This window comes from Sinohyriopsis cumingii, chromosome 1 (genome assembly GCF_028554795.1).
Source record: "Sinohyriopsis cumingii isolate HCF-2022 chromosome 1, ASM2855479v2, whole genome shotgun sequence".
In the NCBI taxonomy this organism is placed as follows: Eukaryota; Metazoa; Mollusca; class Bivalvia; order Unionida; family Unionidae; genus Sinohyriopsis; species Sinohyriopsis cumingii.
This window is the reverse complement of record NC_142961.1, coordinates 78,160,595-78,179,994: the sequence shown is the minus strand read 5'-3', so window position 1 is coordinate 78,179,994 and position 19,400 is coordinate 78,160,595. Positions and strand designations below refer to the sequence as shown.

General features: G+C 32.8%; 1 protein-coding gene across 1 annotated transcript in view; it reads left to right on the top strand.

The window, feature by feature from the left end:
• Positions 1-18,952, top strand: part of LOC149807174 (ferric reductase 1-like) — a 43,093-nt gene extending 24,141 nt beyond the window's left edge. Inside the window, exons 7-13 of the mRNA XM_089963085.1 lie at positions 424-539; positions 1,776-1,862; positions 3,600-3,674; positions 4,501-4,600; positions 5,617-5,757; positions 6,504-6,571; positions 8,520-18,952. Coding sequence (XP_089819211.1) covers positions 424-539; positions 1,776-1,862; positions 3,600-3,674; positions 4,501-4,600; positions 5,617-5,757; positions 6,504-6,571; positions 8,520-8,612 — 680 coding nt within the window. The 3' untranslated portion in view covers positions 8,613-18,952. The remainder of the gene's footprint in view (positions 1-423; positions 540-1,775; positions 1,863-3,599; positions 3,675-4,500; positions 4,601-5,616; positions 5,758-6,503; positions 6,572-8,519) is intronic.
• Positions 18,953-19,400: the final 448 nt, after the last annotated feature.

Genomic DNA, 19,400 nt, shown 5'->3' with positions numbered 1-19,400 from the left:
ACCTGAATATTTAATAGACATAACTGTATTACTTTATTACTTAAAAGACATAAGTTTTGAATAGTTAGATTTTTACAGCTGGATTGCCATGTCTAGTATTTGTTCAGTCCATTAACAAAGGTGTTGAAATCAGGTCAGTCTGGGCATGCATTGCCATTTTAGATCTGTGGCAAATTAGCAATTACTATATTGATGGCTGCTTCATTTGCCATCCCACTCACTCTCTCCATCCTTGCAAAGAGCTACTTGACTTGAGAAATCATTGTCAGGACTTTGAATAATCTGGAAAGTGCTGACATGTTTTTATGAAAAGCTTTACTTTAATGAATGAAGTTTTTACAATGTAATATAATTATATGTATTAACAATTTTAAATATACTTCTTGTTTTGGGATGAATTTTGAAGTGACTTTTTTTTTACAGGTTGTCTGATGGTTTTTGCATGGGTATTTGCAGCCAGTATTGGGATAGTTATGGCTCGCTATTATAAGCTTGAGTGGCCTGGCAAAACACTTTGTAAGGAAAAAGTCTGGTTTCAGGTATGTTTTGTAAACGTTGTACTTGGCAAATTCTGTTATTAATAGTTATTTGAAACTTAATGGTAAAACAGTTTCCTAGTGTGTCAAACTAAATAAGCCCTTCATCAGTGGAATAAAGAGCTTACATGCACAAAACAAACACTAAACACAAAAGCCAAGACTAATTCAGGACTCTGGCATGTTAGAATGACTAGGGGTAATTTACAAAAAAAGAAATAATTATATTTTTTAAAAAAGCATTGTGTAACAACATATATACACATATATATTTCAAACCTAAATTTTCTTATATTTACAGGCAAACATATCTTAGATTTTATTTGTGCATTTTATAATTAAAGGAATTAGCTCTGGCTTTGTTTTGTATTCAGTGTATTTTTATCTCTGTTATGAAAATGTGTTACTGATGCGTAGTATGTTAAGACTCATAAAGTACTCTATAAAGATGTTAAGACTCATAAAGTACTCTATAAAGATGTTAAGACTCATAAAGTACTCTATAAAGATGTTAAGACTCATAAAGTACTCTATAAACATGTTAAGTTTCATAAATTACCCCATCAGCTTAGTAATATTAAAACTCAAAAAGTACACCATCAGTTCAGAAATATTAAGACTCATAAAGTACCCCATCAGCACATAAAGACTCATAAAATACTCTATAAACATGTTAAGACTCATAAAGTACCCCATCAGCATGTTAAGACTCATAAAATGTTCTATAAACATGTTATAAGACTCATAAAGTACCCCATCAGCAAGTTAAGACTCATAAAGTACTCTATAAACATGTTAAGACTCATGAAATACCCTATCAGCTTAGTAATATTAAAACTCACAGAGTTAACGAATGTAAAGTACCCCATCAGTTCAGAAATATTAAGACTCATCAATTTCCCCATCAGCAGGTTAAGACTCATAAATGCTCTATAAACATGTTAAGACTTGTAAAGTACCGCTTCAGCATGTTAAGACTCATAAAGTACCCCATCAGCATGTTAAGACTCATAAAGTACCCCATCAGCATGTTAAGACTCATTAAGTACCCCATCTGATCAGTAATATTAAAACTCAAAAAGTTAAGACAAGTAAAGTACCCCATTAGCTCAGAAATATTAAGACACATAAAGTACCCCATCAGCTCAGTAAGGCTTCTTTTCAATAACACTGATCAACAAAAATCATAAGTTCTACATTATACCTTCACATATCTCAAATTCTACATCTTTTTTACAGTTTCATCGTGTGTTGATGGTTACAGCCTTTGCATGTGTTGTGGCTGCTTTTATCATCATATTTATAGATGTCATGGGATGGTCATATGTAAGTAATATATCTTAATCACATGTTTATTTCAAATTGTTTCTCTTTTAGATTTCTTTCTCTTAAAATTGGTTAATTACATGATGGCATCAAACAGGATAATAACTTTGGCTATCTGATATGTCACTTCTGTTTGAATGTCCCCATTTTCTTTCGTCTGCAAAAGAAACTTTAGAAAAACAGAATAATGGTGCAAAATTTGCTTTGAAAAATTATAAAGGTTTACACCAAATTTGACAGAGTTACTATCTGTTTAACATTTTCACTGCAAGACCTAGTTTCCATGTTAGAATAACTAATGAATACCTGATGGATTTAGATACAGTATGATATTTAGAGTGGTAATGATGACAATAATTGGATGTTTAAATTCTACAGCCACCTATAAAGGTAATTACTTATTTTACCTACACTCACATACTAGAAGATATCCCAGCCAGAGGAAAGAAACACAAATTAGACATGGATTTGTGGAAACATATTTAAAAATTTTATTGAATAGAAACAACTACAATACCATATATACTAGCATATAAGATGAATTCAACTGCAAACTGCACAGACCCAGACCTGCTATCACTTAATGCACTGGTAGATCTGGGTCTGTGCAGTTTGTTAGGAGTTGAAAATATTACGTAAAACAACTTAGACTCAGACCTGGAGGTGCATTATGTGATGGCAGATCTGGATCTTTGTTGATTGCAGTTTGACTTGACTTATAAGTGAGTGTATATGGTAGACTTGTACAGCTTTTCTGTGTGGTCTCAGCTTCACAAGCCAGTCTAGATCAGCAGACTCAATGTTGTCCATGGGAAGGACTCTTAAACCAGTGGTTCCGTTTCCTTGGCATGATATTGCCTGCAGCAATGTGTTAAAAGTGTTGTTAAAACCAGTACAAGCAAACTCACCTTCATTAGTTTGGTGAGACATAAGTAGCACTATTTTCCAGTAATGGTGATAGTGAAATTAGCATTCAGTGGAGTATTCAGTTTTTGGCAAGTCAAATCATAAATGTGTAGGGAGACACATCTTTGCATAGATGCAGTGGAGATCCTGGGTTTCATGGAATGCTTGATATTTTTGGAAATAGACAGCTTCTTATGGCTAATGTGCCATTATGACTGAAAAGAGATTTTCATTTGTAACATAACACACAAGTTACCATATATACTCACTTATAAGTCAAGTCCAACTACAGACAACATAGACACTGATTTGCCAACACATAATAAATACTGCTAACAAACTGAACTGTATCAACCCAGATCTGCCAGCACATTTTGTGATGGCAGATCTAGGTTTGTGCAATTCGCAGTTGAGCTAACTTATAAACAAGTATAAACAGTTTAAAAAATCAAGAAAATTATTATGTTGATTGACAGTGTATAACAGCTTGTCTTTCTTCTTTACTAGTCATTTCAGTTTGTAGTAAACACTCTCATCTTTACTAGTCTTTTCAGATTAAATGAAACACTCTGTCTTCTTTACTAGTCATTTCAGTTTGTAGTAAACACTGTCATCTTTACTAGTCATTTCAGATTGAAGGAAACACTCTGTCATCTTTACTAGTCATTTCAGATTGAAGGAAACACTCTGTCATCTTTACTTAAGTCATCTCAGATTGTAGGAAACACTTTCAACTTTTTTATTTCACCTCAACAATGTACATGGTCTTTCATCTTTATTATTTATTTCAGCTTGAAGGAAGCACTATGTCACCTTTATTATTTATTTCAGCTTGAAGGAAGCACTATGTTCCAGAGAGCTCATCCAATACTTGGAGTAATAGTCACAGGTCTGGCAGTCATAAATGTAAGTTTTCATGAGCCAAACATAGTTCCCAACTTACTGCATATGTACAGTGAGAACACTATATGAATCATGAAAAATGCATAGTCTGTAATTTGGACTAAATTGCATGTCAAATTCAAAGATGTGAGAGACAATAATAAATGGCATCTATAATTTAAATGTGATTTAAGATACAAAGCAATGGAGGATGTATCATTTTATCTCATTATCATCTTAATTCACATATAAATATTTCTATATTCTCATAGAGTACAATCATACTCTGGGGACAATAAACAATGTCAGATATGAATAGTGTATTTTCAGAACTTTAATTATACCATCTTATCTGACTCACATTTCCAGCTATGACATGTTTTCAATGTTAAAGTTTCATACTAAAACTTTTTGCAAGTTCATTATTGAGAAGGGGCATAAATCAAGACACTAGGTTATGTTGATCACTAGTTTTTGACAAATTCTCCTAAATGTCACATAATATATCATTTACCTTACTTATAACAGTACAAGATCATTCAAGGTCTTCCTGTACATTTGCTAAGGACTTTTGATGGTCAAAGCCATTTCTATCACGTTACTTGAGCTTGCATTCTGCTGTTGGGCCAGAATGAGTACAAGATTCCAAGGCTGTAGGGCTGGGGAACAAATAGAGTGACTAACCAACAACAGGACAAGCATTGCATCCATGTGTAGTCATGACATATACTCTCATCTGCTTCACACCATGCAATCCATGATAAGCTTTAGGCTTTAGGGTGCTTTACCTCTTTCACAAACTTTACAAATATCTTGTTACTGATATTTAAATGGTTTCTCTGTCTTTCAGCCCATCTTGGCATTGATACGCCCACACCGAGGTACAAGAATCAGAGAAATTTTCAACTGGTCCCATTGGTTTATTGGCACTGTTGCACATATTTTATCAGGTAAATATACTTGTATTGCTTTTCTAATCTTGGATAATTCAGCTGGATCAAGCTGGTTTTAGGCTCAGACTGTTTTAGTTATGTTATTTGTGCAATGAACTGCCTTCAAATCTCAGACGGATATGTGCCTCAATTAACACAGTTGCTGAACACAAAGTCACTCACCAGGCCATGTCAAGCACAAAGCAGAAAATTTAGGAAAAGAAGACGAGATCCTGTTACATGCACCAGGCCATGTCAAGCACAAAGCAGAAAATTTAGGAAAAGAAGACGAGATCCTGTTACATGCACCAGGCCATGTCAAGCACAAAGCAGAAAATTTAGGAAAAGAAGACGAGATCCTGTTACATGCACCAGGCCATGTCAAGCACAAAGCAGAAAATTTAGGAAAAGAAGACGAGATCCTGTTACATGCACCAGGCCATCACTCATCATAACCTTGAATAACGTATATCTAGATCTTTATAGATCTATCCTAGGTAGAAAAATGTCTGGGGGAATAAAAAAGTTTTATGTACTCTTATGTAATTTTTGCAGTGGTCCCGTCTTGAATACACCTCACCCCAACAAGCAGCTAAATAAATTGGGGGGGTGGAGAGTCCTACAATCAATTTTATAGCAAGAAGATTCAAATAAATATCATTGGTTATACATTCAATAGAAGTTAAGAAATGGACTGGATTGACTGTAGTCTGTGTATCGTCATTTGTTTTTACAGAATTGTACATTTAAAAAAGCAATAGGCCATCCACCCAATAACATTTCCTCCACCTAAACTTTTGGATAAGGGTTTTCTCACATAATGATTATGATTGTCCATTTAAGAATAACAGACTGATATCTGATTGTATTATCTGACATTTTAGTGCAGTGGAACCCATATGTCAGATTCTGGGGGAATTTTTTGATCTAACATATTTTGTTGGCAGAGGGCGTGGTCTCTGAAGACAGGTATTCTCTGTAGATGAATTACTTGCACGTACTTCTGTACATCTGAAGCATATGTTTATTTTCAGTCCTAACAATGATAATTGGTGTCACACTCAGCAGAGCTTCCACTCCGATCTATGCTGTATGGATTTTGATAGCCTATGCAGTGTACCAGTTTTTGATAGAACTCATCCTTGAAATCCACGAGTGTACTCTATTCCGGAGAGGTAATTTCATGTGGTTTATTAATTCTGTTCAGGAGATGTGATTACCTATGGTTTATGACACTGTATTCAGGGGAGGTAATTTCATGTGGTTTATTAATTCTGTTCAGGAGATATGATTACATATGGTTTATTACACTATATTCAGAGGAGGTAAATGCATGTGGAATATTACATGAGTGCAATAAGAGCATGACCATCTTGAATTTTATGATGTGAACTAGTTTGGTTAGTATTGCTTTGTGATTCATGTTTACTGTAAGTCCATGCAGCTAGTAAAATGCAATTTCACGACGAAGGTAACCACTTAACTTTTCTAATCCTTAAATGTAAGATTACTATTTCCCATTTCAAATAATAATAATAATAATAATAATAGTATCATTATTATTATTGTTACATATGGCTTTCTGAGTCTTATCAAGGTTGAGAGAAATCGAAATCATCTGCTAAACACATAAATGGATGCAAATGTGTAAGGAATTAATTATTTTCAATGAATAACACTAGTTTCTGCAATGTTTAATACATTTAAAAATGTTAATATATTTAGAAACAAAAATCAGGTTGATAGTCACATCATAAATACTTGTGTCAGAGATATAGAAATGTATATTGCTGTCACCAGAAGTCTGTACATCTAATTACTAATATTAAGCAAATACAGATTGAATGCATTTTTATTTTATTTTTTAAATGATTTATTCATTTCTACACATGCTGGAAATACAAAATAATTTTTATTGCAGGAAAACCATCAGCTTATAGAAACAATTCATCCACAGAAAAATACAGACAGCCCTGGGAAATACCAAAGGTAATTTTTATACTTTTCACAAATTTTTTGCCATGATAGTAAGAACTGATAAGCAGCTCCAGTTTGGTCACTCATACTTTTGTGAAATATCTAAATAATACATACCATATAGAATTACAAATGACTTCTTTTTTTCAATATGTATATTTTGAAATTTCACTATTATTCATGAGATAACCATAATATCCATGGAAAAACCATATTATCCATGGGATAAACATATTGTCCATGGGATAACTACATTATCTATGGGATAACCATATTATCCATGGGATAAACATATTGTCCATGGGATAACTACATTATCTATGGGATAACCATATTATCCATGGGATAACCATATTAATAATTGGGTAATCATATTATCCATGGGGTAACCATTAATCCATGTTATCACCATATTAATAATTGGGTAACCATATTTTCCATGGGGTAACCATATTATCCATGGGTAGCCATATTATCCATGATATAATCATATTAATAATTGGGTATCCATATTATCCATGGGGTAACCATGTTATCCGTGGGATGAACATTATCTATGGGATGATCATATTATATATGGGATAACCATAGCATCCACGGGGCAACCATATTATCCATGGGATAACCATATTATCCATGGGGTTACCATATTATCCATGGGATAACCATCTTATCCATGGGGTAACCATATTAGACATGATGTAACCATATTATCCATGGGGTAATCATCTTATCCACGGGATAACCATAGTATTCATGGAGTAACCATATTATCCATGGGATAAGCACATTATCCATAGGATAAGCATATTATCTATGGTGTAACCACATTATCCATGGGGTAATCAAAATTATCAATGAGGTAACCATATTAATAAATGGGAAACCATATTTCCCATGGGGTAACCATATTATCCAATGAGTCATATTTTTTTAGATGTTGTTGTTGCTACAAACCACAAATATAATGACCCTACCAAAAATATTCATCCTCTGAGACAATAACACCCATTTCCAAGTCAGAAAATATAAGGGTGCAAGAAATGGTGATTGGTCACAAAACTTTGAAAATAAACAAGTTCACAGTGCATGTCAGTTTGGTAGAAAGGGTGGTAGCTTCCATTTTATGATTTTGTCAGAGTAATCTTGGCATTAAATCTTTACTGATATTTATTTATTAAAATAGACTGAATATTTTGTAAGATTTCAATACTGGCAAAATTATTTATGTAACTAAGAAGCAGGATTTCTCAGGATTGTCCATAGCTAAATAGGAATATCAGGTATTCTGACTGTTCAAGTTAATATATTTTGGAATACTGATCAGTCATTTTTTATATAGAAAACAATACTTGTATAATTTTTATTGTGGAATAAGAAATATTAAGTACAGGCATCATAACAATTTGAAATTAGTATTTTACTCTTGTGTTTAAGCTCTTTGAATCACAGTCATGCTCTTGTTTTTATCAAAAGCAAAGCTATATTTGAGTCTTCAGTTTATTTTCCAAATATTACCTAGTTATTACAGTAATTACAGTTTATTTTCCAATGACTACAAAGTTATTATAGTAATTACAGTTTATTTTCCAATGACTACCTAGTTATTACAGTAATTACAGTTTATTTTCCAATGACTACCTAGTTATTACAGTAATTACAGTTTATTTTCCAATGACTAATTAGTTATTACAGTAATTACAGTTACTGATTATTAGTGATTTAGCCAACAAAGGGGTTGTGAATGTATATTGGACTCACTAATTTTCCAACACATACCTTCCTTTTAAAATGTGTCATGATGATTTTTTAAGTTCTGGTTATAATTTTTGTTGTTGATTCATGCAGGCTATATTTATGTACATTCTTGTTCACTTATGTATATCCCATCTTACGAATTGCTGACAGTGTCAAAACCAATTATCATGCCAGTATGATACCTCTTGTTTTCTATTTTCAGGGAAGTCTCCTCAGGAGGATTCTTTTGGGTTTACATGTCATCATAATCACAGCCTTCACTGTAGTATTGATTGTAATAATTGCTATTCACTGATCAGGACAAATATGCTGCATCAGCATTTTTTCTTGAAGTTTGGTGCTAGCCCACTTTGAACACACATTATAAATTATTTTCATCATTTACCATGATAGTTCTGATACATCAAAATATTCATGTGCAATTTGTATACATGTATTTGATTTACTGTTGGTAATATTGTTTGCATCAATTTGGATGTGCTCATAGTAATGTCATAATTTCGAGTGTAGACAGAGCAGTGTTTTTTCGGCAATGTGAGGTAGTCAGAAATTTGTCTCTCAAGGCAGGTAGCTGCTTAACAAATGTTTATAAGTGACTAATTAAAGTAATTTATTGGTAAAAAGATGCAAATCTTAAAGAAAATGAACTGCCTGTGATAATCCTTTGTTTTTATTCATGTAAAAAAGTGTCTACATGATTCTATATTTACCAAGGTTTACCTTTATTGCACTTTTGTTAAGGGATGATTTCTAGACTTCATTTCCCTCAGTTGGCCATTTTACAAATGCATTAAATGTGCCATATTTATAAGCTCTTTACCTGTGAAAGCAGTAATTAACAGTTTTTAGTCTGTTGGTGCAAGGGACAGGTTATATGCACAAACTTTGGGGCCACATCAACCTGCTTAATATAAAAATTATTCCAAACTTAAATGCATCAGTGATGTCAAAAAGATTCCTATTTTTGGATATCTATAACTAAACAAAAAAAAGAACATTATTTACCTGACCTGACAAGTCAACTGAAACTCTGTCATAGCAAAAGAAGTTTATACACTTCAACCCCAAATTCATGTATGCATTTTTCAAATCCAAGGCGATTTTTGGCAGAAAGTGATGCTCACAGTGCAGATGCAAGCTGTTTCCTTGTGTGATAATATTAAAAAACACTGTCCAATAAACAATTTGATACAATTAAAAATAGTTGCTCTCTTGATCATTTTTTAGATATTTGACTTGTCTTGAGCATATATGCCTACTGCTATGGGTTGCTAGCTCTGCTTCCTAGCCAACTATTGGTATTTCACTGTCTTCATACTGTGAAATAACTATGGAAGGTGTAAATGCCTCACATCAATTTCTAGAATATCACAAGCACTAAATTTCCCAAACATAGGAAAAATTTCAATTATTAAACAATAATAGCTAGCAAAAGGCACATAGCCTCCAGTTTTGACTGGAACCAATTTACAAAACTAGCCCCCACCACCTATACTTGCTGAATGATGACAGTTGGTTTAAACTGAAAGAAGTTTTAAAAGTTAGAAAACTGAATTTAATCTGGATTTAATTTTATTTTATATGAAGAGGTAAACATCTCATTAGGATCTTGGAATTGTGATCCATTTTTCATTTAAATAACAAATTATTTATGCTATATTAATGTAGTAAAAAGTGGTTGGATTTGTGGATTAGGTAATCTGATAAGCTGGTTCTTCTTGTCTCTCCTTAATCTGAATTTGTTTTCATTTTATACTAAATGTTTAACATTCTTCTTCTGCATTATTTTTTTAAAAACTCTATGAACTTTACGTCAAAAGTGAATTAGTAGACCAATGTGTCAGTTGTACAATGGCTGCATCTTGTAGGTGAAATTTCTACATATATTATGGTGACCTTTGACCCAGACAAACAACACATTCATATTGCCATATAAGTAAAACTACTCTGTGGATTTTAATAAAAGTTTGCTATATAATATTCCATTGATTTAGTATATCCATTCAATGCACATATCGAGGCTCAGAGTGACCGAGTGGTCTAAGGTGCTCATCTTTACCAGTCAGTGCCATCTCACCTCTGTCAGCATGGGTTCAAGTCTTAGGCTCAGCCAATATGGGTATATGAAAAAGCTTGCCACTAGCTTCCCATGGGTCCATGGTTCTTAATGGGTTTTTTTTGGGGTTCTTCCTCCACCAGACATATTGGCCATCATGTATATCCTATCATGTCTTGAAAAATGGGTCTAAACCCAAAATAGCATCAACATTGTATATATCACAGTTCAACCAATTTGGGTATATGAGAAAGCTTCAAGTAGCTTCCGATGAGTTGTTGGGTCTTCCCAGGTCTTCCTGGCTTCTCCTTCCATGAAATATAATGGCCACCATAGAGAACTTTTTGTGTGATGAAAAATGGTATTAAACCTACAAGACACACAAAAATAATCAATGCACATTTGAAAACAAGAGTTCATTTTCATCTAAGGTCGATTTGATGATACATCAGTGTTGGTGTAAAATATTTTTCCGTTTTCACTCTGTAATGGCAGCTTTTATCTAGAATTCCAGCCTTCTTACTGGTGCTTTAATATATTATAGAATTAAATAACTACTTGCTATGTAAGTATAGAAAACTTTTAATGCCATTTTCAGTTATTCTCCAGATTTACAAGAAAACAAAGGTGCAATGACAGATATTTGGAAAATATTAATCGGTGCTAGACACAGGGTTATATGGCAAGATTTTTTAATCAAAATGTTAACATAACCTGAAAAATGTATCTTATTTTTGTCTCACCTGCATAAGCATGGCAATACCTTGGTCTCAGTTTTCCTGTAATGCTCATGTTATCATTATTAACTTTATGATTCTGTTTTAATGTTTCATGTAAAATGTTTGGTCCAGTAGAAACTGAATTATAGTGCAGTTCACAGACAAGATACCTTGTTCTACTGAACCCTTGCTTGTACAGTACACAGGCAATTTACCTTGTTCTGTGGAACCCTTGTTTGTTAAAAGGAACATCTATTTATCTATCATATTTTCATTGTCTCTGTTTAGAGAGATAGGTAAACTAACACTATGAGTAGAAATCTTCACTGGGTTAACATTTCATGGCATAAAGGGATGGTTTCATAGAAAACTGTGTAGTTTTGGAGTAAATAGATTATTTTGTGGGGTACAAAATTAATGGTTTGTGAGTAAATAGGACTTTGAAGAAATAAAATGTTATGGATTGGGAGTAAAGGAATGATTTCATAAGGTTAACATTTCATGGTTTTGGGGTATATGGATGATTTTGATGAGATTAAATGTTACAGATCACACAGTTAAACTTAAGAACTAGTACACAAATTTTTTTTGTGGTGGAATTAATTGTATGGATATCTGATACCCACAAGAAGAGATTAAATCTTCAACAGTATTTCTGACTGTACAGTAAATATATCTGTCTCATGGGAGCTCTTTCTGTATGTACAGTAAATATGCCTGTTGCAGGGAACCTATTTCTAACCATATGGTAAATATATCTGTCTTAGGGGAGCTCTTTCTGACTGCACAGTAAATATATTTGTCTCAGGGGACCTATTTCTGACTGTACAGTAAATATATTTGTCTCAGGGGAGCTCTTTCTGACTGCCATTGCCAAGATATGATAAGCAGACTCTTGTGTATAGATTGTGATTTGGAATAATGTACTCCAACAGATACAAGAGTTCAAATATACTCCAACAGATACAAGAATTCAAATGTACTCCAACAGACACAAGATTTCAAATGTTCTCTAACAGATACAAGAATTCAAATGTACTCCAACACAAGATTTCAAATATGATCTCAATTGAAATAATGTGCTTCAATAGATACAGGAGTTCTAATAATGTACTCCAACAGATACAGGTGTCCTAATAATGTACTCCAACATATACAAGGGTTCTAATATGAGATCAGTTTTAATAATGTACTCCAATAGACAAAGGAGTCCTAAAATGTACTCCAACAGATACAGGAGTCCTAATAATGTACTCCAACAGATACAGAAGTCCTAATAATGTACTCCAACAGATCCAGGTGCCCTTTGAATGGACTCAGACTGATTCAAGAGTTCTAATATCATATCTGTTTTTTAGGAAAAAAGGACCAAACATTTCAAATCACACTTACTTCATGTTGTAATTTATTGTGCATAATGCTGTTTTTGTTCAAAGAATCTGTTTGTTGATAGAGAGGAGAAAATCAGATTGTAACTGAATGATTTTAATCACCATGTTAATAGCATTACCAAATGATGAATTGTTGTTACTGCTGTAATTTATAACTCATTTGCTCAGTGTGTGGGAGATTATACTATAGCCCTAGTGTGTAAAAGTTAGTGGTGTTGTTAGTAAACGTATGTTTAATTCATTCTATCTACATGCAAGCTTTTCTATCCTATGACAGATTCCATTCTTGTTATAAATTACAGCAAAATTGATTTAACATTTTATGTGTTTGTTTTACAGATTGAGACCTGATAAAACTTTTAAAAACATTGGCAATGTACAAAAAATACCAGTCATATGGGTATTTTCTTAGTTCGTACGGTTTCTTTAGGTTAAAATATAATTTGTGTTTACCTTGGCAAGTTGTTTTGATGCTATTTATGTATTTTCTTAGCAAAGAAATCTGAACACTTGAAAATTTAAACTGAATATCAGTGTTTGTATCTATTACCTCTTGACATCAGTCAATCCCAATACTGAATCTATGATTTCTATAATTACTCAGTTCTAATCCTGAAAGATAAAATAACATTTTGCAAAAATAAATCAAATCAAATATTAAACCAAGTAATTATAATTACAAGTTCTTCTAGATTTTTTGATATTTTTATATTACAAGTTCTTCTAGTTTGTTTGATATTTTTATATAACTGTCTCTATAGAAACATGGCTATACATAAAACTTTCATGTCTGTCTGTCTGCCCTTTTGTCATGTATACAATCTTGTGGGTGCAATTGGTCCTTCAGGTTGACTGATTGCCATGTAACTCAGTAAATATTATGGCCACCACCTGAAGATATGCATGTCAACAAATCAATTTGCTCCTGTAATATTATGAGTTGCAGATTATTATTTCTTTTTGAGTGAAGATTTTTTTTAAATTAAAAAAAAATGTTTTTCTGGTCAAGTTTAATTTTATCAGTCTAAAGTATACAGTCATTCCATGTCATAGCACTGAAATACTTGACATAAATGTGTTACTGTCGAGCATATTGACAGAAATTCAACACAGCTATCACTTTAGCATCCATGTGCAAGTCCATCCATATATCCTCTAGATTAATTTAATGTGAAAGATTTTTAACTTTCCCATAATTCATCCTACCCTCTCATGATTCTGAAACATATCATAGGCAAACATTTACCATTATCAAAGCTTGGTGTCAGACTCAACCTACAGTCCATGGTTAATTCTTGTTTACATTATAAAAATGAAAAACTGTTGATTTAAACAAGAAATCATTTTTATGCTTAACCACAGGAGCAATAGCTACATACAGTTACCTTATATATGCATCACATCTTGGTTAAGTTTTGTGTTGAGGTCACTTCAGCAATGTGGTGGGGCATCTGTGTTCCATATACACATTTATAGTTTTCTCTGCTTTATAATGCTTTACTGCTGCTCTATTGTGTTGAAGTAAAATAGTTTAAATGTGCCAAATTTTTTTATAAAAAAATGTATAGTCCCTAAATGTAGCATGGTATGTAGGTAGGTAGGTAGGTATGTATGTATGTATGTATGTATGTATGTATCTATCCTGAGAAACATTTTTGTAGCTCTTCTGGACATGAAGTGAAGTAAGCTTATGATAAGTCCTTACATCCATCATGTGTTATTCATCCTGCACTTTCAACTTCCTCTATAAAAAAACACTATCCCAGCTTCAACCAAACTTGGCAGAGAACATTCTGGCATAACAGCCTTTCTATTTTTTTACAAATAAGGTTATTCTGCCATCAAATATGGCTGCCATTACTAAAAATAGAGAGTTTTAAAAATGAAATGCAAACTTTGCTGAACTCCTTTTGAACAATTGGACAAAGCAACTTGAAATGAAAGACATTTATGAAGGCCTTTTACATTTTTGCAAATAATGCTGATACACATCAAATAAGGTGGCTGTTACTAAATAAAGAAACACCTTTCAGTGATATCTCCAAATTTGCAGGACAGAACATAATCAAATTTGACAGAAAGCATCCAGGCATAAAGGTTGTGTAAATTGTTTCAAAATTATGTAAATTTACCATCAAATGAGACCACCGTTACTCACGATATATAAAAAAATTAACTGACTGCTTCTCACAACTGTTAAACAGAATTTACCTATTCTGATAAAAATGATCCTGGCAAGAAAGCCATTCAAATTTGTACAAATTACACTGAACAGCCATTGACTTGGGTTGCATTACTATAAAAAAGCTACACTTATTTATGACTTCTTATCAAGCATTGCTCAAGAAAATTTCACAAATGTGACTGAGAGCAACAAGTCCTGAAAGCCTTTAAATTTTTTACACAGCTTTGGCAAATATTTACTGAGGATAACTGTGTCATAAGCTCACCTCAAACAAGTTTATGAGGCTGGTCCTCTAGACTTATTATGACAGATTTGTACTATATTTGTTATTATATTATATTGTGTTGTTAGTTGTCTATGATGTGACACTGTGAAGATAGTTAAAATGAATGCTATGTAATAATATTATTTTAGGGCCATATCTTGCAAATCACAGCAAGAATTGTAATATGATTTAGACAAATCCTATGCTGTGCATTGTTAAATTAGTCTTCATGTTCCAAATTTTTGTATACATTTTATATATATTCTACCCATATCATTTGTCTTTCAATAGTATAATTTATGAGAAGCTGACAGGAGCTCTTTCTTATTTAATGACCTGCCCCTCATTGCAGTTTCATGAAAAGGCATATTGTTTTGCTGCTATCCCAAATCCATTTTGGTGCCATTAAAACTGACTGCCCATTTTTATTATGAAAATAACACAGTGACTATTAAACTTACAGCCATAAAACTGTACACAGTTTATTCTGCTTGTAATTTTTTTTACCTGATTAGACTTTCAGGCCATTTCATTACTTAAGAAAATATTACTCTAACCTTTTAACTTGCTGGACTTTTACCACTTTGACAAACTCTTTTAAGCGTGATGGAGCAAAATCACTTGAGACAAACAGATGAAGTTCGGTAGGCGTGTGTTTATTTATATACATGTATGTTGGTAGATGACCTGATTAGATTTTCAGGATGTCACAGTGGTATTAAAATTTGTTACTAATTAATAATAACTTTCTGAGCTTGTCCTCTTTTTGGACAAAGACCTAGTTAGCATGAAGTAAAACAGATTAAATTTGATAGGCTTAATTGAACCAGGACTTTCTTAGAGAGATTAAGCAAAACAACTTGAGGTAGAAAGCAAAACAACTTGAGGTAGAAAGCAAAACAACTTGAGGTAGAAAGCAATTTGGTATGCATGTGCATCAGTGACTTGATTAGATTTTTATGAAATTATTTTTGATTTTATTTATGATTTTACAAATATTTCTACACTTTTAATTATTTTATATTTTGCTTAAACCTTTAATGGTTTGCATGGCGGCACATGGTGTTTTACAAACACAAATCTAAGTTATCTTGAGTTCTTGACAGTCTCTTGGACTTTTTAATACATTTATTTTACAGTGTTGGGAGATTTGTAAGAAAACAGAGTCCAAGAAATTAAACTTATCATAACAGAATCAGATAAAATAGTGTCATCACATATTGTTTATTATCTACAATATATTTCTGCAACATTACAGTACCCTCTCATTATAACACTTTGGTAGTCACATGGTATGCTGCCTTATGGTGAAACCACCTTATAAAGTATATGAAACAATAAACCCTCATTACAATGCTGTCCCTAAGATCCATAAAGTATATCACCCTATGGTAAAGCAATCTCAAATACTTTACACAGAATTTTACTACTGCATAATACATTAAAATACATGGTCCTACCTGTCTTGTAAATGGAACCATGTTATAATGAGGCGACCTATATTGAGGGAGTGTTGTAATTTGTCCAACTGATTTCATGCATACATTTAGTGTGGGTTTAGTCCTATATTTTCATTATGCTTAGATTTTCATATATGTATTAGATTGTGGAAAATTTGTAAGTTTAAATGTGCACTGGTTGTGCAGTACCATCTGTACTTGCTTATATTTCAAGCTGCAAACAACATAGATCCTGATCTGCTGTACCATAATGCACTTACAAATCAGGGTCTATCATGTTTGTTCTATTGATTAATTCTTACAAACTGCAAAGATCCAGATCTGCTGGTGCATTATGCAGGGGTAGATATGAGTCTGTGCAGTTTGCATTTGGCCTTTCTTATAAGCAAGTATATACGATAAACATAAATCTCATATGATAAACTTGTACTTCATGATGAACCCATCCTGCATGTTTCTAAAAATGGTGATATATCTGCATATTAGAAGGATGTATTAATTTATATGACCACGATTCCCATTCAACTTTTTCGAAATGGTGACAAATTTATGTATTAGAAGGTTGTATTAATTTATATGACCTCAAGTCCCATTAAACTTTCTTGAAATGGTGAAAAATTTCCAAGAGAGGTCTGGCTGTATGAGACTTTAAGACCACTCCTGGCTTCTTGCTAAATTTATTTGGTGTTGGAGTCATCATAAGATTAACCTATTGACCTATAGTTCCTATAATAGATGGTGGCATGGTGGAATCTCTCTTAGAGGTCTTTAGTTGCTCCATATATCATGTAACTTGGTGGATGGGTGGGATCAGCCTTTCTATGTTTTGTTTCCATACTGTTTTAGATAGTGAACTTGAGTCTGATTTTTTTTACCTGCATCAGGATATAGGGAAACATGGATATCATATTTACAACAGCAGTGGTGTCAGCATCAATGATAAGGTTTTGCGCTAATAGATTTTGAAAGTCTTGTACGGGTAAATAGCATGGTTCAAAATATAGTTCCGTAGAAATCTTGTTTTTTTTGTATAAAAATTATTTTTGTATTGTTATGTTAATTATGTATGTAAATTAAAACTCATTTTCCTGCTTCTGGTGTGCTCATATAACTGTGATGAAAATTCCCCTTGAACCTTTAGGCAACCATGTTTTGCTTTTTAATATTGATTCAATTACATGATATTTACTTGACACATTTATGCAAGTATTAGAGAATGCAGCACAGCTTCTATCTGACTATGATCTGATTGCAAGTTTAAAATGAGATATTATCTACACATACCTATCTGCAAATCTGTACCAATAATTGGAAATGAGATACTATCTACAAATACCTATCCGCAAATCTGTACCAATAATCCAAAATGAGATACTATCTACAAATACCTATCCACAAATCTGTACCAATAATCCAAAATGAGATACTATCTACAAATACCTATCCACAAATCTGTACCAATAATCCAAAATGAGATACTATCTACAAATACCTATCCACAAATCTGTACCAATAATCCAAAATGAGATACTAGCTAAAAATACCTATCAGCAAATCTGTACCAATAATCCAAAATGAGATACTATCTAAAAAATACCTATCAGCAAATCTGTACCAATAATCCAAAGTGAGATACTATCTACAAATAGCTATCAGCAAATCTGTACCAATAATTGGAAATGAGATACTATCTACAAATGCATATTAGGAAATCTGTACCAATAATCTGATATGAGATACTATCTAAAAATACCTATCAGCAAATCTGTACCAATAATCCAAAATGAGATATTATCTACACATACCTTATCAACAAAATATAGTTTCCCACATAAATTTGAACCTCACAGTCATTTTATGGTCAGATAGTAGATATACTGTATATATTCACTTATACGTCAAGTCCAACTGCAAGCAACATGAACCATGATCTGCTATTGTATAATGTGCTATTGCCAGCACAACAGGTTCTGTGTTGTTTGTTCTACTGATTATTTCTAGCAAACTGTGTAGACCTAGCTCTTCTGACACACCATGCACCAGAAGATCTGGGTATGTGCAGTTTGCAGTTGAACTTGATTTGTTTATAGATACATGATATCAATAAACAAATGATAAATGTCAAAACTGGTGTACTGTTCACCTTAAGGTGTGGAAGTAAGGTGTACACTTCATGGCCTGTTGTCCACATCTTACTGTCAGGCAATCTGTATCACTTCGTGGCCTTGTTGTCCACATCTTACTGTCATGCAAATTGTATCACTCTGTGGCCTTGTTGTCAACATGTTACTGTCACGCAATTTGTATCACTTTGTGGCCTTGTTGTCAACATGTTACTGTCAGGAAATATGCATGATTTTCATTATGAACACTGAAGTTGTTCACCCTATAAAAGACATGATCCAAAAACACAAACACCATGTATTGATATCATACATATTGTGATAAATGTATAACTTGGAAGGTACATATAAATCTAGATTTTCTACTACATTTTATAAATCCACATCTTTATGGTATGCACTTTATTTTCATACAAATAAAGGAGGGTTAATTTAACTTGTGTTTTCATTTATTTGTTGATGCATTTCATCACATGACTGGGTGCCCAATATAGCCTGGAATCTTTTTAGAGTCATCACATAATTTAGTTGCCTACCTATCTATTTATCTGTCTATCTATCTCTCTGCTTGTTTGTCAGTCTGTTTCTTTGTTCCTTTCCAAATCAACCATTGATCTCCATCTAACAATCAATCAGATTTAAAAATAATTCAACTGCTGCTCATCTCATCTTAATGCAACTACTAAATATTCAACCATCAATCCGGAATCCATTCAATAATAATAATGATAATAATAATAATAAGAAGAAGAAGAAGAAGGAGGTCTTTGTTTAAAGAGGGTAGCTCAATTAAATATGACTAATCTCCCTTTAGTCGCTCTACTCTATGAAGAAAAATTAAATTGCAAAGTATTCTCAGTCATATTAAGGCAATGTATTTTTGT